Raw genomic sequence first — 27,504 nt, forward strand, 5'->3', positions numbered from 1 at the left:
GTCCATTCTTGTCCACAGTCTTGTTACCTCCCGTATTGACTACTGCAATTCTCTTTTGCATGGTCTCCCCCAAAAATCCCCCCATAAGCTTCAACTGGTTCAGAACTCTGCTGATCGCATTATCACCAGAACCCCCTCCTACCAGCACATCACCCCTGTTCTTCAGGAACTTCCTTGGCTCCCTGTGAAATTCCAGATAATTTTCAAACTTCTTCTGCTCACCTTCAAGGCCATTCATAACCTCGCTCCTCCTTACCTTTCTGACCTGTTAACCACCACCTGTTCTGCCCGTTCACTTCGTTCTTCTTCTTCTACCCAGCTTACTGTACCTTCCTTCCGCCTCACCACCATGGGAAGCAGAGCTTTCAGCTGCTCTGCTCCCAGGCTGTGGAGTGGAACTCTCTGCCCCCAGAAATAAGAAACATTGGTTCTCTCCCCCAGTTTAAATCCCAACTCAAAACTCATCTGTTCAAATCTGCATATTCACTGTGAATCCACTGTTTGTTAATTTTATCTTGTGCTTTTATTTTATTGTTCTTATTCTGCCATTGTTGTACTAAGTGTTTTATCATATTGTAAAGTGTCCTTGGGTGACTTGAAAGGCGCTCATAAATAAAATTTATTATTATTATTATTATTACCTCCTACAGAGCAGCCCGCGGGACACGGTCAAATGCGTTCGTCAAGTTCACATAACGCTGGTTGGGTAAACTCCCATGCACCCTTTAGTATCTTTGAGAGGATGAAGAGCTGGTCCAGGGTTCTACGACCGGGACGATAACCGCATTGTTCCTCCTGTATCTGAGGTTTGATTAACGAACAGCATCCTGACATAGACATTCCCGGGGAGGCTGAGGAGCGTGATGCCCCTATAGTTTGAGCACATCCTCCGGTACCCCTTCTAAAAGATGGGAACCACCACCTCAGTCTGCCAATCCAGAGGTACCATCCATGATCTCCAATCAAAATTATAGAGACTTGTCAACCAAGAAACCCTGCAACATCCAGAGCCTTCAGGAACTCAGGGTGAACTTCATCTACCCCAGGGGCCCTACCACCAAGTTTTAACTACTTCAGTGACCTCGCCAAAGGTGATCGGCGAGTTGTCCCCCTCATCCCCAGACTCTGCATCCTCTATGGAAGATGTACTACTGGGATTAAGAAAGTCCTCGAAGTTTTCCTTCCATCGCCTGACATCTTCAGTCAAAGTGAGCAGCGCTCCACCCACACTATACACAGTTCAGGTAGAGCACCGCTTTCCCCTCCTGAGTTCTAACAGTTTTCCAGAATCTCTTCAAGGGAGTCCGAAAGTCTTTTTCCATGGCCTCCCCGAATTCCTCCCACACCTGTGTTTTTGCTTCAGCCACTGTCTGAGCCATTTTTCACTTTGTGGACGGGTGGCTCTGCCAGTTGTCCCCAGCGCACTTTCACTATACATTTACGTGCCCCAGGTTAATCCAGCATCCTCCCCTGCCACCTCATCCAATTTACCATCAGTTGGTCATCAGTTGAAAGCTCAGCACCTCTATTCACATGTGTGTCTAGAAGATATAGCTGCAGAGGTGAATACATGATCACTAAACTGATCATCGACTTGTGGCCTAGGGTGTCCTGGTTCCACATGCACACCTGTGAAATGTGGCTTTATCTGTCCATTCTTGCCTTTGACTCTCCCTGCCTGTACATGTGTCTGCTGTTTACTCTACCCTGAGGGAATGCTCACATGTGAGAAGCTTCTACTGTGTGTTTACATGAAAGGCCTGCTTTGTAACTTGCACAGACAATCTCAGGAAGCACTTTGAGCGCTGGCTGCTGAAGGCTAAGGAGAAGAATATATTATGTGATCATTTCTGAGAGGCTACGGTACAAGAACAAGCTTTGAATGTGTTAAACAAATCTATTGTTTGGGTTTTTTCATCAAACTACCCACAGACTTGATGATTATGTTTTGAAGTCCTCGATGTGCAACTGTGCTGAATAATTCTGCTTTTAAACAGGAGCAGGGGGTATATAAAAAGTCATATTAAGCTTACATGAAAAAGGTCACGAGATCTACCAGCTCAGGTTTATTTGTTTCTCAGTTGGCTTGAATGTTTGATTAAATAACAGCTTGATATCCAGCTAGGACCACAGCTATAGGAAATTCTAACAAACACTCAGAGAGGAGATATATTTGACTTTTAAAAGAACATGTAGTACTGCAGTTACTGTTACAAGTTACAAGATTTGAGATTCATTTAACTGATTACGTTTTCACTAGAAATGTATTGCCTTGAGGTCAGGGTGACCTGTATCATTTGTTATTGTGTAATAATCTCATCAGGGTACCAGCAGTCTCAACTACTCTCATTTGTTGTTCTACTGGAATGAATTCCTTTAATTATTGCTAAATGTTCCTGAATTTGCCCACCACATCTACCAATTTAAATGTCAAAGGCAAATTCATTGTCATCACATTGGTTGTGTTGCGATCCAACTGTGATATTGCCACAGCCCCGTCACCATTTATACCACTACTAAATCTTTTCAAGTTTTTGCAGCATTTCCTTTTTATAAGCTTTCAATTTCTTAGGTTCTGCAGCAATATATCACTGAAACAGTGGAAAAACCTGGACAACTATCTTTAACCCAGCCGCTGAAAAACTGAGAGGTGCACAATCAGCTGAAACACCAAAGGGCAGCTCATAGCAGTGGATGCTACAATGGCATCAATGACATTTTGTTCCTAAACCTAAACTAAACTGGACACTAGGAAACACAGGCTCAAAACATGACGAGAGAAACACAAGACAAAGATGCGACGACGAGCAGGGGATGACAGAGGACTAAAATACATGACGGGGTAATCAGGAAACAGGAGACAGAAGGGAAACACAGCTGGTACTAATTACACAGACGAGACGGGGAACAGAGGCTGAACACAGAGCAGGACTGTCAAAATAAAACAGGAAGTACATAACAGACCAGAGACCTAGACTAGACACTGAACAGAGGGAACGCTGAGTACAGGGACATGAGCGACATGAGACACGACTGACTGGGGAACAAGAAGGCAAACACGAAGACATAACTAAACCTACACTAAACATGGGGGCACCAGAACGAAACCTAAGAACTGGAATTAAGAGAGCAAAGAAGGACTAGAGCGTTGGAAATACAAAACAGAAACCATGATGAAATCACAGATTAATAATAATAATAAAACAAATCAAAACATTTGGTTACTGACCCAGGACTGTGACAGTGTTTTACAGATAGCTGTAGACACTCGCTAGCTATGTCCCAATTCATAGGCCGCATCCTTCGGAGGCTGCATTTGAAGGCCGATCACGTCACAGCCAGGCGATGAAGGATGTCCCAATTCGAAGGCTGCTTCAAATGCAGCCGACAAATGTGTCCTTCATTTCCCAGAATTTGAAGGATGGGTCGGGTATATCCTTCGTGGACCAACCTATCCCAGAATTCATAGCGCGGCCCAGCCAATTCTAGTTTCCAACAATGGCGGCAGCTAGTTGGTTTTAGTATTACTCTTATTACTCTTTTTGGGTCACAAAATAAACTTTTCACATATTTTCAGGCGAGAATGGTGCTGTGTAAACTTCAAATATCTGCTCTATTTATTAAGACATCACATATTTGCAAAAGTGCTTTGATGTCTGTTACCGATAGCTCGATAGCTAACCGGGTGGTCAAGGCTCATTAGAGCCAGCGAGAATAGTGAACTCTCGGCACATCGTTTTCAGACCCCGTGCTGTCTTTCACTACTCAGGTTAAACATGATATATACGTCACTTAGATAACTTAAAAATGTTACTGTTTGGCTTTTTTCAATGTTTTATTTATTCCTAAGTAAATCGGTTTGACTGAGATTAAAGTTATAGTTTTCACACAGCTGAATGAATATCAAACTGAAAACTGATTAAACAGAAGTGTGAGATGGTCGAGAATTTACTCCAGTGTCCTGTTATATTTTAGATAGCAAGGAGCAGACGGCTGAGTTTATTAAACTCCACCGAGACAGTGGCGATGCAAATCTGAAGGCTAGACTGTCCCATTTCACAGCTTCCGGCCTTCTCGGTCTTCAAGGGACCTGACCCATGAAGACTGCGAAGGCCGGGTCCTCCGACGGATTCGGCCTATGAATTGGGACAAAACTACTGTTACAACTCTCCCCTGACTTCCTCCTTACATACTGATGATCTTCACTCCTCAGACTTTTGTTCCTGTTTCACTTCCTTAAGAATGGCTTGGTGATCAGCCAACTTTCCACTGAGACACTTTTCTGATGAAACTTCAGTGAACAGTAGATGGATCACCTGAAGGCCTAGATGCATTTCTCGGGTCGGCTGTCGGGTCTTTCTTTTGGTGTTGCTTAAGGACATAACTTTCATATTTCAGTTCATCTGCTGTAATTTTTTAAGCGTGACATTTCTTTCAGCCTCCACTTGTCCGGTTTCCTCAAATTGTTTAAGGACACAGTACACACTATGTTGAGATAGGCAGAGTTTTCAGCTAATAGCTATTTGGGACTCACCTTCTTGGTGCATAAAAATGAAAACTATTTTATGCCTATTAAACTGTTACCTTTCATATTTTTCAAAGATTGAACTAAAGAATTGGGAACAAATGTGCTAAGTTATTCTTTGAGTTATGTGTCTTTCTATTGTTGAATGATTCTTAGGTCAGTGTTAAAAGGCTTAACAAATCATCAAACAAACAAAAAAATCAGGTACAAGAAAAGAAAATGAGTGACAAAACAGTCAATGTCAAAAGAAACACTTCTGAAAGACCTCTAGAAACCCCACAGAAATTTGAAATTTGCTCAAGACCACTTAAAAAATTACAAGAAAGTCTAGGAAGCAAAATATAAAGAAATGAGGGGTGGCTCAAATGTTTAGCACAATACTCTAGATAGTGGAATGACGTTTGATCTCAATATCTCATAACATGATGTAAACATGAGGTGTTTTTGAGTTGTGGAGGGAGGCAGTGGAATGTGAACCTTGTGGGCTACAGAGCTCGTTTGCATTTCTCGTCAGTGCCTTCTGATAAGGTATGTTTCTCATGTGTTTTCTCAGAGTCTTGCTGTGCTTTAAGCACCCAGGTGACAGATTATTCAGCGCTGTATGACAGAATGAGGCAATCAGTGACTTTATGGAGCATTAATCTGATGATGTGCTATGAATAGCCTGCCTCATTAATACGAGCAAACTACTTTGTTGTAAACTTCTGACACACTTTTTTTCTTTTTTGGAAAAACATTAAGTATCAGCTCTATAAAGAGTTCCACAGAAAGCCAAAGTTGTTGGTATCTATTGTAACAGGATGTTTCATATTTATCTTTTTTGATGTATCAAATATAGCATGTCTTCAGTATTTAAAAACAATATTCCAGTGTTTTTGTCATCTAACCAGCCAGTCACTTTCAGCCATTACTCATCAATTCTGCATCAGAGATAGCAGCTTTGATAAGACTGTGACTCACCTCCACTTCTATGCATTCGTTTAGTTTCTTGCAGGTGGCTGAAATGGTCTCAGTGGTGCCAAACTCAAAGTACCACAGCTTGTTCTTCATTCTGAGGAGTCAGAGGGGACACAGAGGACAGACATTTTCTTTTGGCAAACATATCAGATAATACTCCCACTTCATAAGTACTGTGTTTTGAGCCTACAGCACGATTTGTTCGGGTGCAGTGGACACATATTGAAGCTGTCTGCTGCCTTGAGTCATCTCACATTTTCTGACAGTTCAGGACAGCTTGTGGTCATGTGACCTTAGAGTTCAAAACTCCATCAATGCACCCTGAAGCTAGAATGGGGACAGTAGCATTGCCAGCATTTAATGCACAGAAAGTTGACCCCGCCATCTGTCAAACAGGCGTTCTGCTGTTCTCATCGAAACCATCCTGTGAGCTGCAACGTGAGCGTTGCCTCCGGAGGGGACATGGGGTGAAACATTGCTGGTGGTGGCTATAGTATCAGGGCAACCATTACTGTGATTCACAACATTCAAAGCAAACCTGACTGGGCCTGACTGAGCAAAGGTTCATTTCTGCCCTGCAGACGGATTTGTCAGAGGTGACCTGATGGATTTATTTATGTTAATATCTTCGTGTCATTCATTGCTGTTCTGTGACTGCATAGTGGCTGAATGATACGGTTTTCAGTCAAGGTGAAATATCTGCTTGATCAGTCTGGAAAGATGACCTCAAGTGCCCTTCACTGGTCCACAGGCAAAAACATCCTAATTTCATTCATTATTTCCTCTGGGGGTTTAATATGATCTGGTTACAAGGTGTGCTGTACAGGCGAGTCTGGTTCACCTTGCATAACATAACGTGAAATTAAAGGTAGCAAGAAGTTAGTTGCCTTCGTGATCACTGGGCAGTGTGGATCTTCTTCATACATGCTGTAGACGATCCACAGTATTATGGCACTAAATAGTCTGAAGAACTATAAAAACCCTGTGAGTTCTAACAGTGTATTTATACTACTGAGTTAAATCTACAACATAGGTCTGTGCTAAACCCCAACCCCCCTGAAACCCTATACTGTTACCTAACATGCACTTCCCTAGAAATGTAACTACACATTGTGTCGACACAGCCCACAACTATTACGATTGGCCTGTTTAGTACTGTTGATTACTCCTGTACATTTGTAGATACTTTGTCTCTGCAGTTTTTCAATGGATTAGTGACAGAAGAATATATAATATAAGGATTCACAGATGTCAGCAAATTTCTGCAGGGAGATTGTCAAAACTATTGGAGTTGACCTGAGGGACTTTGCAAAGAGATGGAACAACTATGGTTGCCTCTGAAATAAAAATAAAGAAATTAACAGCAACAAAGAGTAGAGACCCGAGAAGGGAAAAGTCTCAGCATTTTATTTGTTTCTATCATGGCTGGTACTGTATATAAAACATATACACCGGGATACCACCACAAGCATAAATGCTGGCAACAGCATCAAACACACACACAAGTTATATTTTAGCTCAGCTGAGATTCATGGCAGGAGTCTAAATCAGCAACCAGTCATCTGTGTTGACACTAAACCTACGCCATTAGAATACGTCATTTTGTTCTTTTTAAATTGTTCTTCATACTCAGGTGACCAACAAAAAATAATAATTCTGACAAACACAATCCCCCCCGCCAAAAAAAAGTGGGGATACTGTTAAGGATTGGGGCCTATCACTGGTCATGACTTGTCACGATCACTACGCGTGAAGTACTAAACAAGGGGTTCCTAGAGCTTCTAGCTTTAACATAGATGGAAGATAAAGGATGACCCTGCATATTTATGCAATCACTAAAAGTGGTGCATGTTTAATGAAATCACAGTAGGTACACTGGTATGTGGAAATATTGCTTATACTAATAACATAGTTATTGACGCAACAGCGTTGTATAATGGAGGTATGACAGCACCAAGGTTAGGTGCAATCCTAGCCCAACAAAATAGGACATTTCAAGCAGAAGCTCTTTAGAAAAGTCTCAAAGTTTAACAGAGCAAAATAAGAGACAGAACAATACTGAACAGACTTCAGACACAGCATTAAAATCTGTAATTACTCTTCATGTTCTTTAAAAGGTAGCACGATTGTCTTCAGCTGATACACTTGTTCACATGTTTTTCTTGCTGCTAATTGTCTTTCTGTGTCTCGCTCTTTCTCTTTCACCTTAATTCCTCCCCAGAAACCTCTGCTGCTGTCAAATCAGGGGATTATGAGCATATTTGAGATCACAATTAGGAACAGTTGTGATTCTCAACGAGGCGAGCTGCCTAACCTCATTAAGCTGCTTCCACTTGAGACAGCCTGTAAAAAAATGCAATTAACTCATGTCCCCCTCCCCCCTTATGGACAGCGAGTGCAACAGGGAGGCAGACTACTTCCTTAAGCCTTTCCACCATTATTCCCATGTTTCTGCACTAAACCTAATGCAAAACTACAACAAAGGGGATCGTAAATAGTCTAAAAAGTCTAACACTTTAATCTCTCATTATTAGTCTCCAGTTCAGCGTGTGCTGAGCCCTCAGTTGGCTTTCACAGCGTACTTGCAAAAAAGAGAAGTACTTATTAATTCTATTCAACTTTAACAAGTACTGTCTGGTTTTTAAGATGACACATCTCCTTCAGAGAAACCAAAAGATTCAAAGAGAGTGTGGCGAACAGAGATTGGTGGTGTAGTAAGGTACAAGGTGAAACTGTGCTGTTATGAAAACACAGTTCAGGTGCTTCACTACTTCAGTACTGCTCGGGGGCTCCAAAACCCTCACCAGTATACTGTGCCTTGGAGTTTCTTGCCCTTCCTGTCAGATAAGCATCTCTTTAAATCACTAATATGAAAAATGACTTTATGACCCCACCACGTCTTTTCAATCCCTCCTCCTCTCTCATACCGGTTGTGAAATCAGAAGGATACGAGGTCAGGGAGTAAAACTAATTAGCAGAGAATGTGTCCTGACTTTGAAAATCAGTGCAGACAAAGCCCAGTGCAGTCAGTGGTATACAGACATATAGATACTCCAATTTCTATATAAAATGGAGTATCTATATACTAAATTGGTTTTCTGCAAGCAGAAATTACACCCTGTTGGTCTTAAACAGTGTGAAAAATAGAATAGAATAGGCCTTTATTATCATTGTATATGTCTGAACAGAGAAAATGCAAAACAATGGAAAGACAATACTTGAGCTTGATAAAGTAAAGAACTGAAGGCTAACACAATGCTGGCTGCAGTGTTTTTAGACAGCTGGTAAGAAGTTGCTGATATCTGATCTCTAATAATCCAATCAGGCGATCGGTGACCTAAAGCTTCATTGACCCATTCTTTTAGCTCGACAAAGCAGCTTATGAAGAGAGCTAATTATAGCTACATATACAAGCATATCAGGTGAGAAAATAGGTATATTTTTGGTGAGATATACACTTACACTCATCATGGACATGAATGTCAAGTCAAGTGGCTTTTATTGTCATTTCAACCATGTACAGTGTGAAACGAGACACCGTTCCTCTGAGACCCTGGTGCTACATATGACATATAACAGACAAACACAGGACTACGTAAAGTGCAATGTGCAAAGAATGCAAAAAACCCCAAAACAAGACAAGACAGTGCAACACTAGACAGAACAGGACGATACAGACACAAGACAGTGCAATGGAAATGTGCAAAATACTGAGTATTATGCAAAAAGTAACTTGTCATGTTTCTCATCATTTCTTTGAACCTTTCTTTTTCAACAGTGCATTGATTTTACAATACACATTTTTAATAACCTTAGAAATGTATTTCTTTTCATCAGAGAGTGACAGTTTGCATCTTCTTCCAGACCGTGGTCAGGTGATGACACATTCGAATAACTTGTACTTACATACAATTAATGATGAACTTATACTGTTGGAATCTGCAACTGTTTAGAAATGTCTCCAACTTGTGTTCTCCTTCTTAGATTTTCACTTGGACTTTCCGGTTGTTCAGACTGTTGCTCAATCTAAGTGGTGCTCTCAAACAGAAACTGAAACTACCAGTTGGAGCCAATCATGATCACTAACAAGAGGTTAACAGGTCTTGGCCTCATCAAATTAAAAGACACTGAGAACCCTCAGCACCACTTATTAAATGATTTAAGTGAGTGTATCTATCTGTTTGAGTCTACATACTTTTAAACCTATGTGGATTAGAGAAAGTCAAAAATAAATTCAAACTAGTGCACTCAATAAAAACGTATTCTGTACAGTCATTCCAACCTCAAAAAAAATCATTAAAATCCAGATATTACAACAAGTGCATGTAAACTACTCACCATAATATAGCAACAGTATTATTTAGACTTAGAAGAATGTCTTGTGTTGTATTATAAAACACACCGTTACTAAAAGGACTCTTACTATCACTGAAGTTAATTTAATATAGTGAAAAGAGAAGGTGGAAAAAGATCATATCAGTGAACATTTGTATCGATGTGGTTTTTAAAAAGAGAAAAACTTCCCCAGTGTGTTGTGAACCTTTGCTTGCGTACATGTATATCCTTGTCTGCACAACAGGAAGAGAGTGGATTTTCCCTCTGAACCAGGGAAAAAAAGAGGGGAGAGTGTAATAATAACTCAAAATAATTCAAAATTCACAAGTGGCGCATAAAAGGTTGGTAATTTGGAAGAAACAGGACAGATGGGAGCTTATTAGAGATGATAGTATCATTCTGAATTGAAAGGATAAATCAAAGTGTTGCTCACCAGCTGAAAGGGATCCTTTCTGCTTTTCCTTATTTCCCGTCGTATATTTTGAACTGTGAATCATGCAAAGCTACTCCAGTGCGGTCCAAAAATAAATACATGAAGCTGAAAATGAGGAGAATTGGTGAAGTAGTATGCTTTTTTTGACTAAAGTGCAGCTAATAATGAGACTCTTTCTAAAATACATCAGAAACATATGCAAGCTTTCCCTAGTCCAGTTTCTGTATATTAATGTGCACGTTTGCACATTAAATATATTCATAATTTACTGGTGGTCATAATGCTTAACATGGTTATAATAATGTATATAATTTAGATACTATTGTTTCATCTCAAACTGTGAGGTAATTCTGAGGCTTTTTTCCCAATAAGAATAAAACATAACATTAACTGCTGAGCTGGTATTATTCAAAGAGGCCATAATGACAGTCAGCTAATACCAACTATACAGTGGTTTTGAAAGAAAGATGATTTATACTAATCCCTGAGATTTCCTTTCTGGATCTACACTGGCCAGATGTTCAAACTGGTAACCTTTGTGATCTTCTCATCATCAGAGGCGGGGGGGAGGGGGGGGGGGGAATTTCTGTATGAGATTCTCCGTCTCATGCAGACTTTCATTTCAAAAAGCCCTCAGCCCCCCAGGGCTAATGCCTCACATAATAAAGCCTGAACCATGACATAACTCTTAATACTAATACTTTTTGTTAAAGGAATGTTAATTGAACTTTATGACATTAACTATGTCACATCAAATCAGTGATTTTTTCCCCCTTTTTAAAGGTGTCACTGGAGCAAAACATTCCCAAAATTTACTGATGCCAGCTGTGCACCTGCGTAAATGAATGCCAAGCCAGGCAAAAACAGTTTCTGCAGTTCTATCGGGCTTGCGAGTCAATATCTAGTAGGACCACATTTATTCTTTGACTTAGCCTGAAATCTTGTTGGCAAGCTTTCTTGTAATTCACTAAATAGTACACAGAAATAGTTCTCCAGGCTGCTTGAAGGATATTCTACAGTTCTTATTTTTCTTCACTGTCAAGATGAATCTGCGCTATTTCAAAAACGTTGACGTCTGGGCTCTGGGCAGAGTAATCCATCACTGATAGTGTTCCATTTGTGTTTTTCTATTCAGGTATGACTGCGACTGAGAGTTTCTTATCATGCTGAAAGTCTTTTCCATTCAGATATATTTCAAGATGTCTGTACTTGTCTGCATTCATAATTCCATCAGTTTGACAGGATCTCCAACACAGCTGACTGCAGCCCTAAACCATGACATGATGACAGAGCCTTCACCATGCTTTACAGGCTGCAGACATTCACTGTTGTACCTCTCTGCCGGCCTCATCTGTGCACACTGACAACAGTTTAAACCGAAAATGTGAAATTTCTGCCATGCCTATAATAATTTGGCATGCTTCAGCCTTTTCTCCCTGTTTCAGCCACCCTTCCACTGACACCGTTTCTGATCAGGCAACTGAATCAGCTTTAGCTTTTCTCTGTTATAATCAGTGTTGGTCAAGTTACTTGAAAAAAGTAATCAGTAACTAATTACTGATTACTTCCCCAAAAAAGTAATCCCGTTACTTTACTGATTACTTATTTTCAAAAGTAATTAATTACTTAGTTACTTAGTTACTTTTTAAAAACACGATTTACAACCTGAAGAGGTGATAAAGTGATAGATCTGTCAGCCCAATTCTACTTTTTCTACATAATCCATCATACAAAATGTAATCAAATGGAGAGGTCCCTTTTTAAAACTTGTTTTATTAGTTTTAATCTTTTAACTTTATGCATCAAGCAAAAATTTTATTATATGCAACATTCACTGACTGGAAGAAATTTGTTTAATATTTAAACCTATTTTCTGCACATTCCAGCACATAAATTTTTTTTTTTTGTGTTTACACTCAGTCTTTCAAATAGATGCAAGTAAAACACAGCAGAACATAAATAAAGTCAAAGACTCAGCGGTCCTGTTGCTCTATTTTCACCTGTAAAGCAGGAGCAGGGTAGGCGGAGGTTTACCCTGGTGCAGGTGTGCCGCAGCGGTCAGTGGAAGGATACGGCAGTTTCTCTGTGAATTTCCCATTACGTGGTAGCGCACTCGGTGCTTGCTTGGAAGTTTAGGGGTTTTTTTTTCACTGTAAAAAGAAGTTTTCTTCCCATGCACAATGGACACTAATGTTTTTGTCACTTTTTATGGAATCAAACTTAAAGTAAGGTCAGTACTTCCACGCTTTAAACTCTGCATGCTCATACTCTCTCCAGTACTCGATATATGATCCACTGTTGATCTGCACACAGCTGTTGTCACAAACGTCGCACTTGCTTACGTCACTGTCATGAGACATTCTCGCAAAAAAAATCACGGTTTTAGTAACGCAGTAACGCAGCGTTCCTACGGGAAAGTAAAGGTAATCTAATTAACGTTTTTGCAATAGTAATCCCTTACTTTACTCGTTACTCGAAAAAAGTAATCGGATTACAGTAACGCGTTACTGCCCATCTCTGGTTATAATCTTACAATATTTTGTCGAGCAAAATTTTAAACATTTGGATTATGACTAGAACTAAATGACAATTTATTCAAAAGACAATGACTAAAACTCTAGATTTGCTGCAAATTTACCACTGCTTTTTATGGAACCAGTTCAAAATCAGCTCTGAACAAGTCTGCCTTAGTCACAAAAGGGGAGCACACATATAACTGATCTGAGGGGTCCACACGAATAAATATGAAAACGGCGTATACGTCTGAAAACGCTCCGCGTCCACACTATCGTTTTCATTCGTTTTCACAGACTCGTTCATTTACATTGAACGCTTACGTTCCAGTACTGCGAATGCGTGAAACGCAAGACGATTCGACCTGCCTCATTTTCGTCTGCCGTTTATTCACTTTCCGACTCTTTGAAACATCGCGACAAAATGTTGAGGAAAACTTTTTTAAATGGACTAACAATGAGTTGGAGTTGTTGCTGCGAGTAACACAAAAGTACAAAGTTGCAAAAGCGAGTGAGAAATAAAGAATTTGAAGAAAAGCTATCTGGAGCAGGTACACACTGATATTAATCGTTAATAGGGCTGTCAGAACTGAGAGCAAACAAAACAACTGCTGTATAATGCCCTCCACTCTCTTAGTTTAATTGGTCACATGACTGAATCCCATGATAAAATGTTTCATTGTTTTCGAAAATGCTCCGGGTTCGCTGTCCACACTGCGACGCGAAAACGTCGTTTTCAAATGTATCCGCTTTGGAGAGTGTTTTCACAATGCTCCGTGTTCCTTGAGCGAACACGCCGTCTCAGTGTGGACGGGAGGCCAAAACGGAGAGAAAAGGATGCGTTTTCAAATGAAAATGTAACAGTGTGGACATGGCCTGAGTAAGAGCAGTTAGGATAGATGATTTATACTGCTTAAGTATTTTTAAAAAAATCACTTTCTAAACATATTATTTCCTCTCCTCCCTGAAAATGTTCCAGAATGGATAACACACATTTTTGCACACACGCAAAGACTGCATTGTCCACAGCATGAGAAATGATTCGCACCTGGGCTTCAGGCTCCTGGAGGTCTGGCTACTGTGACCATCAGATGCTGAGGTGTCAGGAATCACACATCCCCCTTGTCCCAGTAGGCCTGAGATAGTGGGGGATGGTTTGTGGTGCAAGTGTGTGAGAGAAACACATGCAGACAATGTGGGATTGTGACTGACAGGAAGTACAATAAAGCACTGAGCTAAGTGCTACATGTGGCTATGGGCCTCTCTCGCCAGGTCAAAGGTGATTTTATCATGCGCTTACCCACAGAGAAAGAAATAGCTGGGTCTCAACATTGACTCCTTTCAGTTTTAACTGCTGTAAACATGGAGGGGTGTTTACCCTGCCAAAACTTCAGTCACGCAACAATAGAACAGTTGCAGCTGTCCATCAACTGTCTTGTGCTCTGCTGCAGTACTGAAAAAGAAAATTCAAAGAAGAACAATAACCTCCAGCACCAGGCTTACTGTAAATATTGTACAGTAAGCTGCCGGAGCGTCACGGCACTCTCGCTTGGAGCTACAGTTTGATCTTTGCCACAAGAGGCTCTCAGAGCAATGGAGACAGTCAAAAGCAACATCCAAGAAGATTTTGTAGAAAAGCAAAGAGCTTTAAAGGTTACTGTGTTTAACCTCTGGGTTTATGTGGGCTAAATATGTCCCGCTGTCCACATAAATGCTTTACATCTTCTAAGTCTGCCTAATGGATCAAAGAGAGGGTCCACTGAGAATGGCGGTATCTTTCTTTTATGATGCTGGAAACAGATATGGGACCAAGGATGGAAACTTCAGCATTAATTATTGAATTTCAAAGAGTAAACAAGCCATCTCTCTAGTACCCCTTCATACTCTCTCCGCTCCTCTATTTTTTTTCATTTTCCACAGTATGTCAGCTAATTAGCTGTGGAGTGAACCAGTGGAATACATGTTGTTGCCATCATGCAAACAACATGAAACACAGCCTGGTTCCCAAGTGACTGAGAGGCATTCAAAACAAGCTCCTACACTGAACTGAGTATTCAAAGTACAACTGCACATTGCGACGAAGGACGGCTGCTTTTACTCTCTAATTAACTTGTGATTTCAAACCTTCAGAGCAGCGCGTTCAGGGATTGTGCTTTTCGGCGCACTTTAGCACAATCACACATGGTCAACAGTAAACAAAGAACGGCTTTTAAGCAAACGATAGGTGCAGATCTTCATGCAGCCACACTGGGGACATTTTGCATAATTTGCTTTGAGAAACTTGAGAACGTTCTCACATTCATACACATCAGGCTACAGTAAAGACAACAAGCAAAGCAGGATTTCATCAACAGTCATTCCCCTCAGGGCAGCAGTTTATGTCTACAGAGGCTGATGCAGTCTGCTGCTGTTTGACTGTTCTTCTGAACGATTGCTTCACAAGTGTAGTAAAGGGTGCTGGACTGAAAAGGAAGCAGCTTTTTAAACATTTTGTTGCTTTTCGTGGGTCCATGAACACTTACTCTTTTGTGTGTGTAATTTCAATTGCCACGGATATAAAACTTAAATGCAAAATGTTCCTAAAGTGGCATTCGGTTTATGTTTAATTCCATGATATCACAATGAGTCCAATCAACCTCCAGGGCTAAAAAATGAAGCCAGTGCGAGGTACCAAAAACTAGAGTTCCTCTAATGGCCACACGGGCCTGGCTATAAAAGCAAGTCAGTCCCCACAGCTTTAAAAAAGATCAACTTCATAGCATCAAAAATTTATTACATTTATAACCTGATGCAATGAAATGTAATCTAGCTGACAGCAACCATCAGAAGATTGGTCGTAAAGGGATAGACGACAACATCAGTAAGATAAAGTCAGTCAGGGTGTGGAGTTTAAACAATGCTCACTTGCTACTAAAGTTTCCAAAGTGTGCAGAGAAGATATCTCACATACTATTACACCACCAACTGCAGCCTGGACCATTGATACGAAGCAGGATAGATCCATGCTTTTAAGTCGTTTACGTGGATCCTGAATGTTGCATTAGAAATGGAGACCAGGCAACCAATCTTCTGTCCAGTGTTAGTGACCACATGCTGCCCAAGTTTTCATTCTTAGTTTACAGGAGCAGCTTTCAGGTGTGATTTTCTCCTGCTGTCTTCCTCAAGGTTTGATGTTTCCTGCCAGGTAAATGACGCTCCGCAACGTGGTGACGTCATTCGGGGCGACTGGAATCGATAAGGGAATTGTTTGCAAAAATGGCAAACAATTCCAAGGAATTGAAACAGTGGGAACCGGTTCTCAACAAGAACCGGTTTTCGATACCCATCCCTACCAGCGACTGTAAATGTGTCCACAGAGTTTATGTATACAGCTTGTGAATCAAGATTTCAAGTGTTCGCTGATAAATTAGCACTGTGGCCCCCAAAAACAAGGATGGCAGCAGCAATGACACAACTGAGACTTCAAAATGCAGAGTTGATGTTATGGGGGCTATGTCCATCTTTTATATACAGTCTATGTTTAAAAAGAGATAGATCAAATTTGTGAGTAGCCTGTAGTTTGAGGCAGAGGGTATTTTACAAGGGAATAACTTCATTTTTCTAATTGTCTACTGTTTGTCTTCTTTATTCTGTGTTTGACCAGATGAAACTTTACAATGGGTCACAAAGGCCACTAACACAAACATTTTCTTTATCTCAACAGAAATTGTTCTAAGATAGAGAAGTCAGACAATCCAGTGGCACTCTGGTTTTAAATGTGCTATACAAATAAAGTTGCATTGTATTGTATGTAATGCTATTTAATTGTCTGATGGTGGATGCTGGTGTAGTGTTGATACTACAAAATTCCAAACAGAGCCTGTCAGAAGGCCTTTTGCATCGCTACACTTATGTTAAGAAAACAGTAGTTTTTTTGAGATGGTCACACAGTCTGTGTGGTTGAGACCTGTGATATTTACACAGTGCCTTATTGTTATGGAAAACAGAAAAGTGCGCCCCACAATAATTTCACACATGGGGCTAAGGTTAAGAATTTTTTTCTCAACATGCATAAAAGTTTGATATATAAATTCTGATGACGTCCTCAAGCTGCTCTCAGACTCCAATCCTGACTTTGTCTCATTTACATGTCTTCCTGGTGTGGTGAGATTGAATTCATCCATCTGAACCAGGCGATGGTATTTCATCAACTCTGGATCATCGTGACTCTCTCTTCTGACGTCTCCCTCTCTCTCATCAGGCTGAGGCGGCCACCCAGATGATGTAACTATTAATTAGGCAGCTGAGCTTTTGTTGTCCTGGCCTGCCATTTTAAAGGTGTCTTCTCTACCATGAGAATGATTCAACTCCCATTTACGTCATCACAGTCTCCCTCACTCATTTCTCCTGCTGGATGTCTAGATCATTTCATAATTAGTTGTGTGCTCGAACGAGTAAACATTAGAAAATAAAATGAAGAAATTAAAAGCATAGATCCTGGAGTACTCTACGCAGAGTTTATGCAACTCTTCTAGCTCAGTCCCTTTTAACTCAAATAAGGCCAACACCGCCAATATATCGACCCCTCTCTGCAGCAGGTTTTGGTCTGTTATCGATCGGTGACAATTATGGAGTACGAAACTGGGTTTCCAGATTAAAGTGCTAGGTCACTCGTTATTTATGAGGGTTTTTTATCAATTCATGGTATGAGGTTGGGTGCAGGTAAACTAATTTTTGCAGTAGCAAAATATTATGCTAAATCCCACTAAATATCTCACTAACCTGCTGTTAAACTTCTCAGGGTGCTTCTCACGCATCAGATGAAAGCGATGGGCGATTGAGGCATCCTGGAGGAGAAAACAGAAAAGACATTGTGAATTTAACCTCACGTGTTATTACAGCTGGATAAAGGTCAAATGCAAACTTAGCTTTGTGCCAGCATAAAAAAAGGTGTCATACATCAGTCATTGTTTGTTTTTAGAATAGGCATGAGAACAGAAATGCTACTGGTTCAGTCAGTAAAAACTGAGACGGAGAGTGTACCGCTACACTCATCAGCCAATTACTGTACTCACTCCACTCTGTTCTACCAAATATACAACCATGTCATAAAAGGATTTCATAACTTAACCTTCATTGTAGTTGCATATTTACTGCTTTACCTATACATGTCAATTACCTGCACCTGACAAAAAAACTGCATGTTTGATTTGGCCTTTTTACCCCAGATACCCTCCATGATGCAACTCCAAAGGGGGATTTCCAGCTGGAATTAATCCAGCAACCGTTACCAAGCAAATGTGTTAACCACTACATCACCGAGCCACAACACTGATACAAAATACAGCTTTTAAATGATTTCATTTATGAAGGGGAAAGGATCTAAACCTACCTGGTCCTTCATATAGCTCTAGAGAAATTTTATCCCACCTCTCTTTGAAGAATTTTGAAAATTCAGTTTTGTTTTTTCTTTTGTTATTGTTGTTGTTGTTGTTGTTGTTTTTTAGCATTAACAGTCTGTTTGAGGTCATGCCAGGTCTGTTTACATTTGTTGTTTCAGAGCAGAATTTGCTGGTTTGTTTCAGTTCAGTTTCAGTTCTGCTGAATAAGCCAGAAAAACACAAACCGATATTCTCGGATATTCTCGTTCAGCATTTTCTGATAGAGAGCAGACTTCATGGTTGCATCAGTCATGGAAAGTCATCCAGATCCTGAAGCAGGAAAGCAGCCCCAGACGAACACCATACCATCACCATGTTTGTTTCCGCCAGACACGACGAGACTCCAGACTGCTCCAGAAATGTCAACTTTTGTAACTCCACAGAATATTTTCCCCAAAGTCTTGGGGATCGTCAAGATGTTTTTTTGGCAAAGGTGAGATGAATGTTTGTATTCTTTGTGGTCAGCAGCCGTTTTTGCCTTTAAACTCTCCCATAGGTGCCATTTGTGCCCAGTCTCCTTCTTATTGCTGAATCATGAATACCTAACCTGAGACATCTGAGATCTGCAGTCTAGATGTTGCTCTTTGTTCTTTTGTGCCGTTGTGGATGAGTCATCAATGCATTCTTGGAGTCATTTTGCTAGGCCAATGTTAGAGCCGTATTCAACAGAAAACTAGCTAGTTTAATCAAAAGTTTCCAAGCAAGCTAAACTTCTTCTCTTTACTTTTTTCATTTCATTTTCTATATTTTAAATAGGAAGCAATTAATTGACTGAAAGAGGAAAATAAGTGGCAAAGTAATTAGTAATAGAAATAATAGTTATTTACATCTATTTACATACCAATTTCTCCCCACTTGAAATTGCTGTGCATGAAGACAGTGTTTTGATCAAACAATAATTTGATCCAACCTACCACAATAACCCTTCCTATTTCCTGCTGTAATTCAGTCTACAGAGCACAAAGACACTGAGGAGTATAAAGCTAAGGCTAATGACACATTACAGCACTGATCTGAGGGTCACAAGTTTACTGAAGCTGGTCTTAGACCGGACCCCACCTTCCTGCCCCGTGTATTTAACCCCTCACCTCTGGGCCAAACCCCTGATCAGTCACAAGAGCAGCCTCAGTATGACCCCTTTAAATAGGCAAACAAACAACAGCAGCCGCCAGCAGAGACATAATTGATGTTTGCCATGTGAAACTAAGAAGAAATGATATTGTCCTCTGCTCATTTTGATTCATTTTTCACAGCCTGACAGTCACAAGAGCCCCTGATAGTGCTTTATGTTAAAGTACACAGTTTTGTTTCTTTTTACCTCTTAAAACAACTCAAATACGTCCATCATATTAACTCTACAAGCCAGATAAATAACAACAATGGCAAGTTCAATTAGCACTAAGACTGCAGACGCTCAAAAATACCATAAACATGCATGGAGACCCGCAGCACGCACAGAACACGCACAGATTTGATTGCATGAGATCTGTGACACAGAGCAGTCCTGATCTGAACTTTGAGCTTGACCAGAGCTTCTTCTGCTCCACTAAAGCCTGAGGATCGTCTTATTTTATTAACAAAACCTTATATGGGACTGTTTGGATAGCAGGATGTGTCGCCTTTACAGATGTTAAAGTAATACATACGATGTTTAATAATTGACTATCTTTCGATTGACATAGCATTTAGCCTTGAGGATGCTACACTGATGTTAAAAAGAAGAAAAAGAACAACACGCTGGTTTGATATATACCGTTGGAGTTACAGTAAGAGCAAGATAAAAATAATCTGCAGTATTTACTCAGACACAATGTTCATCCTCTAGTTCACATGTAAATATAATCCCTTTACAGCTTATTTGCATGTTATTTTCATGCTGCCAGGCTTCTCATTTAAAGCAGTCTTTCCACTTAAATATTGTAAATGACAGTTCAGCACAACACACATGTAAATGAAAAGTTAATACTCTCAATGCCCTGCAGCTAGAGAAGATGCAAATGAGGGGAAAAAAGTCCCTGACAGAAGTAATGACCAGTTTTACCGACCAAAACGTGGCAGTAACGATGCACTGCTACATTAAACATGTTACCTTTAGCAAAGGACAGAGAGAGAGCGAGAACAGATCAAGAACAAAAACAACGCAAATTCTTTTACAACAGATACGGTGACGCTCAGTGAGTAAATATACCAAAACGATGCATCTACATGGGTTTGCATGAAGGAGTGTGTGCGTGCCTGCAGGGGTCCTTTGCTTGCTGCCTTTCTCTGAGTATCCGGTTGTTCAGTGATGACGCGACGAATCCTACTTCCGGGTCTAAAGTAGTCTGCGTTTAATATGGCTTTTGTGTTGTTAACATGTTTAATGTTATGTATTTTCTTCTATTTGATCTCAAAAAGCTCCTAAAACAGTCAGTGATCACTGTTGACCTCCCTCGGCTTTTATTACCGCTAATCATTTATTTAAGCTCAGTTTTTAAAACCTTAGGGTGTAACTACAGCCCAGCCCATGCAGCAGTATATGAATGACTAACCTCGTATTGTGGATGGATTATCTCAGTTGTTCTCCTGGCTGAAGTTTGGTCCTTTTACAGCATCCTGCCATGCGATTACATTTGTTCCTGACCACCGAGAACACTCACGGTAACTTTTATCGAGTGGAAAAAAAAGTTAGCTTGTTTATATTATGCTAACGTAGCTGTGTCGCTAGCGGTCACGCAGCACATCATTATATACCAGCTAGCCCAACTTCAGTAACCCTACAAACGTTACTGCTGTTTAGTTTTCTGTCCTCATTTATACTGGAAGTGATAACAGAGCTGTACGTTTTAATTTGTTTCCAAAACCCCGCAGTCAGGACATGCTATATTGTATTTAGATAGAAGCTAGCGAGCTAACTCCCTGCTAACTTCTAACTCCGTTAAATGTCATAAATTCCGTTTTCATGGATGCCTGGATGTTAAACTCAATTGTTACACCTGGTAGAGCAGAACGCTGATCATTTTATTAAAGATGAAAGACTTTAGACAGTTTTTCAACTCTCAGTAATGCCACAGTGATCGTTTGATATATGGACCTGCAGCGGAGTTTAGACCCAGACACGGCTAGTGACGTCAGACTGAACAACCGGATAGTTGTAGTACATTTCTACATGGTCTGAGTTTGTGCCTTTGATTATGTGAAGATGGTGTGCAGTGGAAGACCTAAACTGCTCACCCAATTAGAAGTTAGAAACAGTCGTACTGCTGCTTTTCCACAGGCTCAACAAAATTAATGATTTGTCTTTACCTTTGATTGGGCCATGACCACTACTGTTAACAACTAGAACTAACCCAAACCCTCCAATTATTCATCACTCACTAATAATAATAATGATGATAAAGTTTTTGGACATTTCATGCAATATTGTAGGCTACCGCACAGAATCATAACCTCATCTTCTAAGGGTGTCATTTACTCATTTTTATCTTATCCACTAACATCACTTAGATAAGCTGTGAGAATAATTGTGAGCATGCATCTTATAATTTAGCAAAAATGTAGGTTTTGGAAGGTCAAGCTGTACTTTCCACGGTACACCTTTACACGAAAAGTGAAAAACAGGAAACTGGATATTTGTAAATTCTTGTCTAATAAACTCAACTCATTTTAGATGCTTGGTAATAAGGAAGGACAACCCAATATCACAACAGAGTGTGTAATAGACACGGCGGTCCACCGTCTTCCCAAAACGTTGCGGTAATCTGCAGTAACAGAAGAGCGAGGTATTTTGTTTCAAACCAACATGCAAATAATCACATGAAAGCCTTTAAACAGACTATTTTTAACACATTTACATCTATATACATATAATCATCCAAGCTTAATAGAATCTGGTGATTAAGGACCCTGGAATGTACTTAACACATTTTTTGCTCACTAGCGACTTTGTGGGTTTAAATATATCATCGCCCCCTGCTGGTCATGCAATTTGTGCATGGAGTTAGGCAACTTCTGCATGCATGCCCATTTCACGTGGTTAGAGAGGCAAAGTGGGAAATGGACACGGTGGACTGGCCTGTCTATCCGGTTGTTCAGTCTGACGTCACTAGCCATGTCTGGACCTAAACTCCGCTGCAGGTCCATATATCAAACGATCACTATGGCATTACTGAGAGTTGAAAAACTGTCTAAAGTCTTTCATCTTTAATAAAATGATCAGCGTTCTGCTCTACCAGGTGTAACAATTGAGTTTAACATCCAGGCATCCATGAAAACGGAATTTATGACATTTAACGGAGTTAGAAGTTAGCAGGGAGTTAGCTCGCTAGCTTCTATCTAAATACAATATAGCATGTCCTGACTGCGGGGTTTTGGAAACAAATTAAAACGTACAGCTCTGCTATCACTTCCAGCATAAATGAAGACAGAAAACTAAACAGCAGTGACGTTTGTAGGGTTACTGAAGTTTGGCTAGCTGGTATATAATGATGTGCTACGTGACCGCTAGCGACACAGCTATGTTAGCATAATATCCGGTTGTTCAGTGATGACGCGACGAATCCTACTTCCGGGTCTAAAGTAGTCTGCGTTTAATATGGCTTTTGTGTTGTTAACATGTTTAATGTTATGTATTTTCTTATATTTAATCTCAAAAAGCTCCTAAAACAGTCAGTGATCACTGTTGACCTCCCTCGGCTTTTATTACCGCTAATCATTTATTTAAGCTCAGTTTTTAAAACCTTAGGATGTAACTACAGCCCAGCCCATGCAGCAGTATATGAATGACTAACCTCGTATTGTGGCTGCATTATCTCAGTTGTTCTCCTGGCTGAAGTTTGGTCCTTTTACAGCATCCTGCCATGCGATTACATTTGTTCCTGACCACCGAAAACACTCATGTTAACTTTTATCGAGTGGAAAAAAAGTTAGCTTGTTCATATATGCTAACATAGCTGTGTCGCTAGCGGTCACGTAGCACATCATTATATACCAGCTAGCCAAACTTCAGTGACCCTACAAACGTCACTGCTGTTTCGTTTTCTGTCTTCATTTATGTTGGAAGTGATAACAGAGCTGTACGTTTTAATTTGTTTCCAAAACCCGCAGTCAGGACATGCTATATTGTATTTAGATAGAAGCTAGCAAGCTAACTTCCTGCTAACTTCTAACTCCGTTAAATGTCATAAATGTCCGTTTTCATGGATGCCTGGATGTTAAACTCAATTGTTACACCTGGTAGAGCAGAACGCTGATCATTTTATTAAAGATGAAAGACTTTAGACAGTTTTTCAACTCTCAGTAATGCCATAGTGATCGTTTGATATATGGACCTGCAGCGGAGTTTAGACCCAGACACGGCTAGTGACGTCAGACTGAACAACCGGATAAACAAGCTAACTTTTTTTGCACTCGATAAAAGTTAACGTGAGTGTTCTCGGTGGTCAGGAACAAATGTAATCGCATGGCAGGATGCTGTAAAAGGACCAAACTTCAGCCAGGAGAACAACTGAGATAATCCATCCACAATACGAGGTTAGTCATTCATATACTGCTGCATGGGCTGTGCTGTAGTTACATCCTAAGGTTTTAAAAACTGAGCTTAAATAAATGATTAGCGGTAATAAAAGCCGAGGGAGGTCAACAGTGATCACTGACTGTTTTAGGAGCTTTTTGAGATTAAATAGAAGAAAATACAAAACATTAAACATGTTAACAACACAAAAGCCATATTAAACGCAGACTACTTTAGGCCTGGAAGTAGGATTCGTCACATCATCACTTAACAATCGGATTACATGTTTTGCCATCACACTGGGTTGGGGAGGAATATATTTAGATCAAAGTGCATCCCATAATTTTGACAGGTGAAAGCACCTGTGATGATAGGCTGGCATCCTGCCTGCCTGTCCAGGTGTTTCAGTTTGGTGCAACAAGGACAATGGAAGGCTGTGACGAAGCAAGCGGACAGGTGCGATTACAAGCTTCCTCACTTGTCACCCTGAAAATCATGAATGGACGCTACCGCACTTACTCAATCAGACACTAGGGCAATGTTCTGAGATCTCCATGCATCAGCAAATCTCACATCTTAAAATAGAGCTGCATCTGCTGCTTTTAGAGCACGAGAATCTGATACTGGAACCATAACTTAAAAACATTCCTATTCTGATTTAATGGCAAGGTTACTCATAGCAACAAAAACACATAAACATGTGAGAATTCAATGAGGGCAAAGTGGTTGTTTTTCTTTAAATTTGTGCCCAAGGAGTTGTTTGTCACATGTGTACAAATGGTGGAGTTTTGTTTTTGTATTGATTTTGGTTTATTACGAGCAAAGTCTGTAGGACAGCATACGGATCAGGGTCAGACAACAACACAAAGTAGCTGCAGAGCTTTTTAAAACATGACAGGCTGTTCCATGTCACCAAATCTGGCCTGAATCCACCGCTACAGGCGATCACTGACCAGCACAACTTTTACGCATTCTGTCCTCCTGATAAATCTGGCAGTAACAATATGTGACATTTGCCATTGCCTGTAGTTGCCTATGTGATCAAGGTTGTTTTGATCTTGCCGTTTGAAGTTTTGCTCATGGTGTGTGTGGGGGAAAGAGGAGCTTCTAGGGGATGGGTGAGGTGAACAGGAGGAAAGGAACAGAGAGTGACAAACAACAACAAAACTGGTGGATGGAAAATGTCACATCAGTGGGGCCCACAGTACCCGGCAGAGGAATACATTGTCAGTGTGCCCCTATTATGTTTTGAGTCCCTATATTTGTTAACTTAATAGCAAAGAGAAATGCCATGATACTCTTGTACTGGAATGCTCAGTTTAGCATGTTTGATTCAGAGAAAGCTAAACATTTCTATATCACTTATGAATTGATAGACTATAGTAATAACTATAGTAATTAGTCATGTGGCGCCCAACCTCACAGTACCGTATCACCCCAATAGAGCACATTGCTGTCAGACTGCACACTTACTTGTTGTCCCTGCAGTATTTAAAAGTGGAATGGGAGACAGTGGGCTATTGTTAGCAGAGGTGGGACCAAGTCATTGTTTTGCAAGTCTCAAGTAAGTCTCAAGTCTTTATCCTCAAGTCTCAAGTCAAGTCTCAAGTAATGTCAGGCAAGTCAGAGTCGAGTCTCAAGTCACTGGTGTAAAAGTCCGAGTCAAGTCACAAGTCTGAAACTTTGAATTTCAAGTCCTTTCGAGTCTTTAAAAAAAACAAACGAAAAAATAATGTTGCAGTTATATGCTAAATGTAAATATTAGACCATGTAATTTTAAAATCTGTGTTTTTCTCAACACATACAAAATAGTGAACTTAGAAAATATACACAAATTGTGAAATTGCACCTCTTTAAAATGCAGCTCAATTAAACTTAGCTCCAAGAATAATTTTCACCGACAGTTCTGAGATACGCTGCATGTTATTCTTGGATGCGGTTGTAGGACCAGCTTTAAAATCGCATGACAAAAATATCATACACATTAAAAAAAACTGTATCACCAACGTAGCCTGGAAAACATTTGCTAGTTAGATGAAGTCAGCTATCTCATCTTAGCATATTTATATGCATATTTATAATTATACGGTTCTTGGAGTGAGTGCATACACTCATGAAGTTTAGTAACTTCCGGTCACTGCAACAAGCCCAGGTACAGTTTACCGACGGATGGGTGCAGGACCTTGAAATGCACCGTGTAGAACGAAAGACCATCGTACGTATCATAAGTTTACCAGTCTCACAAATCGTCTTCATAAATACACATTCGTTAACCGTTTATTAATATAACCTTTGAGCTCAACGGTAATTAATTAGTAGTGGAAATAATTTCTGGTAGCATCACAGAAATGTAGCAGTGACAATAATATTGTATGCTGTAATCGTACTGGACAATTAGTGATACAAAAAACCTGTTTTATCCTGTGAATAAAAGTATATGTTTTTGTCAATGTACCATAATAACAGAAGCGAAACGCAATATTGTGTCAGGACAATTCACTATTTATGCACAATAAACACAATAAATAAAGGAGCATAGCGCGACAATTTCTGTTCAGCGCCAGACTTGCTTGTAACCTATATCACCAATTATGTTAAGAAAAATGACGCATTAACTACAACAGCAGACTGACCTTTGTGTAAATGCTTGGAGCAGACTAACCTGTGAGCTGGAGTGTTCTAGGACGTTATATTTGATCTTTGAATGGCTGCAATCCAGTCGCCTCTTTGTTACTTCGGAAACATGGCTCGAACAATTTCTCTTCAACGACGTAATCCGATAACAACCGATCTCTTTACCCGTCGGCTTCCCGTGGCTGTCATGCGACCGGCTATTGTAGTTAATAATACAACAGCTTCTTGACATTTTTGTGTTTCTTTTTATCGCTGTGTGACTGATTTTAATTGAAAGCCTGCGTGCGCTAGTACCGCTTGCCATGAGTTCCCAGAATCCTTTGCGGTTCTACCCGTGAATGACGTCACATTTTCAATCTCCATATAATATGCATGTTAAATTTTATATTTGGGGTAAAATATCAAGTCTTTTCAAGTAAACCGGTTCAAGTCCAATTCAAGTCCCAAGTCATTGGTGTAAAAGTCCAAGTCAAGTCACAAGTCTTAGAACATTTTTTCAAGTCAAGTCTAAAGTCATAAAATTAATGACTCGAGTCTGACTCGAGTCCAAGTCATGTGACTCGAGTCCACACCTCTGATTGTTAGCTAATTTGTGCATCACTGAGCCACACTAATGTCATAACATTATGACCTGATATTCAGCACAAACCATCATGGAAGACTGTTCTTTGGAACGAGTGAAAATCTACTGTTTTATTAGTCCTTTAAGGAGGACTAATTAGTCGATGACTATGCCTTGCACCTGGCAACTGCTATAATTGTGTTATGAAGACATATTTAAGACTTTAAAAATTGTCTAGATGTGTCTTTTTGAGTCCACATGTTAGACCATCCCTGAGCACTATTCCTCCTGTCTTTAAGACCAGCCAGGTGTCACTCAGCACGGTCATTCATTACTGTGGTAACCTGGCCTGAACCTGGCAGACGCTGACTTCCTGTGACTGATACTTCCCCTGACCTTCAGTCTGTGCCAGAATAACTCCATGTCCCCCTCTCTCTCTCTTGCTCTTTCTCTATCTATCCCTCTCTCTGTCTTTCTCACACACACACACACACACGAACACAAATTTATATGCACCACTGGCCAGGTAAGTTTTCTCAACTGATGCCGTTTTCAGTCTCTGAATTCATGAAAACATGGCATACCATTTATACCAATTATTCTGTTCTTTTTCCTTTCTGTCATATATATATAT

General features: G+C 40.2%; 1 protein-coding gene across 2 annotated transcripts in view; it reads right to left on the reverse strand.

Annotated features, from left to right (window-relative positions):
* The window catches only part of dgkg (diacylglycerol kinase, gamma), a 161,481-nt gene that overhangs the window by 37,413 nt on the left and 96,564 nt on the right, over positions 1-27,504 (reverse strand). For both annotated transcript variants that reach the window (XM_085435537.1, XM_085435538.1), the window contains 2 exons: positions 17,525-17,589; positions 5,486-5,576 (listed from right to left, as the gene is read on the reverse strand). In XM_085435537.1, coding sequence (XP_085291663.1) covers positions 5,486-5,576; positions 17,525-17,589 — 156 coding nt within the window. The remainder of the gene's footprint in view (positions 1-5,485; positions 5,577-17,524; positions 17,590-27,504) is intronic.

This window comes from Copadichromis virginalis, linkage group LG16 (assembly GCF_057382275.1).
Source record: "Copadichromis virginalis isolate Kocher_CV1m ecotype Utaka linkage group LG16, C_Virginalis_male_GT1.1, whole genome shotgun sequence".
NCBI classification, from domain to species: Eukaryota; Metazoa; Chordata; class Actinopteri; order Cichliformes; family Cichlidae; genus Copadichromis; species Copadichromis virginalis.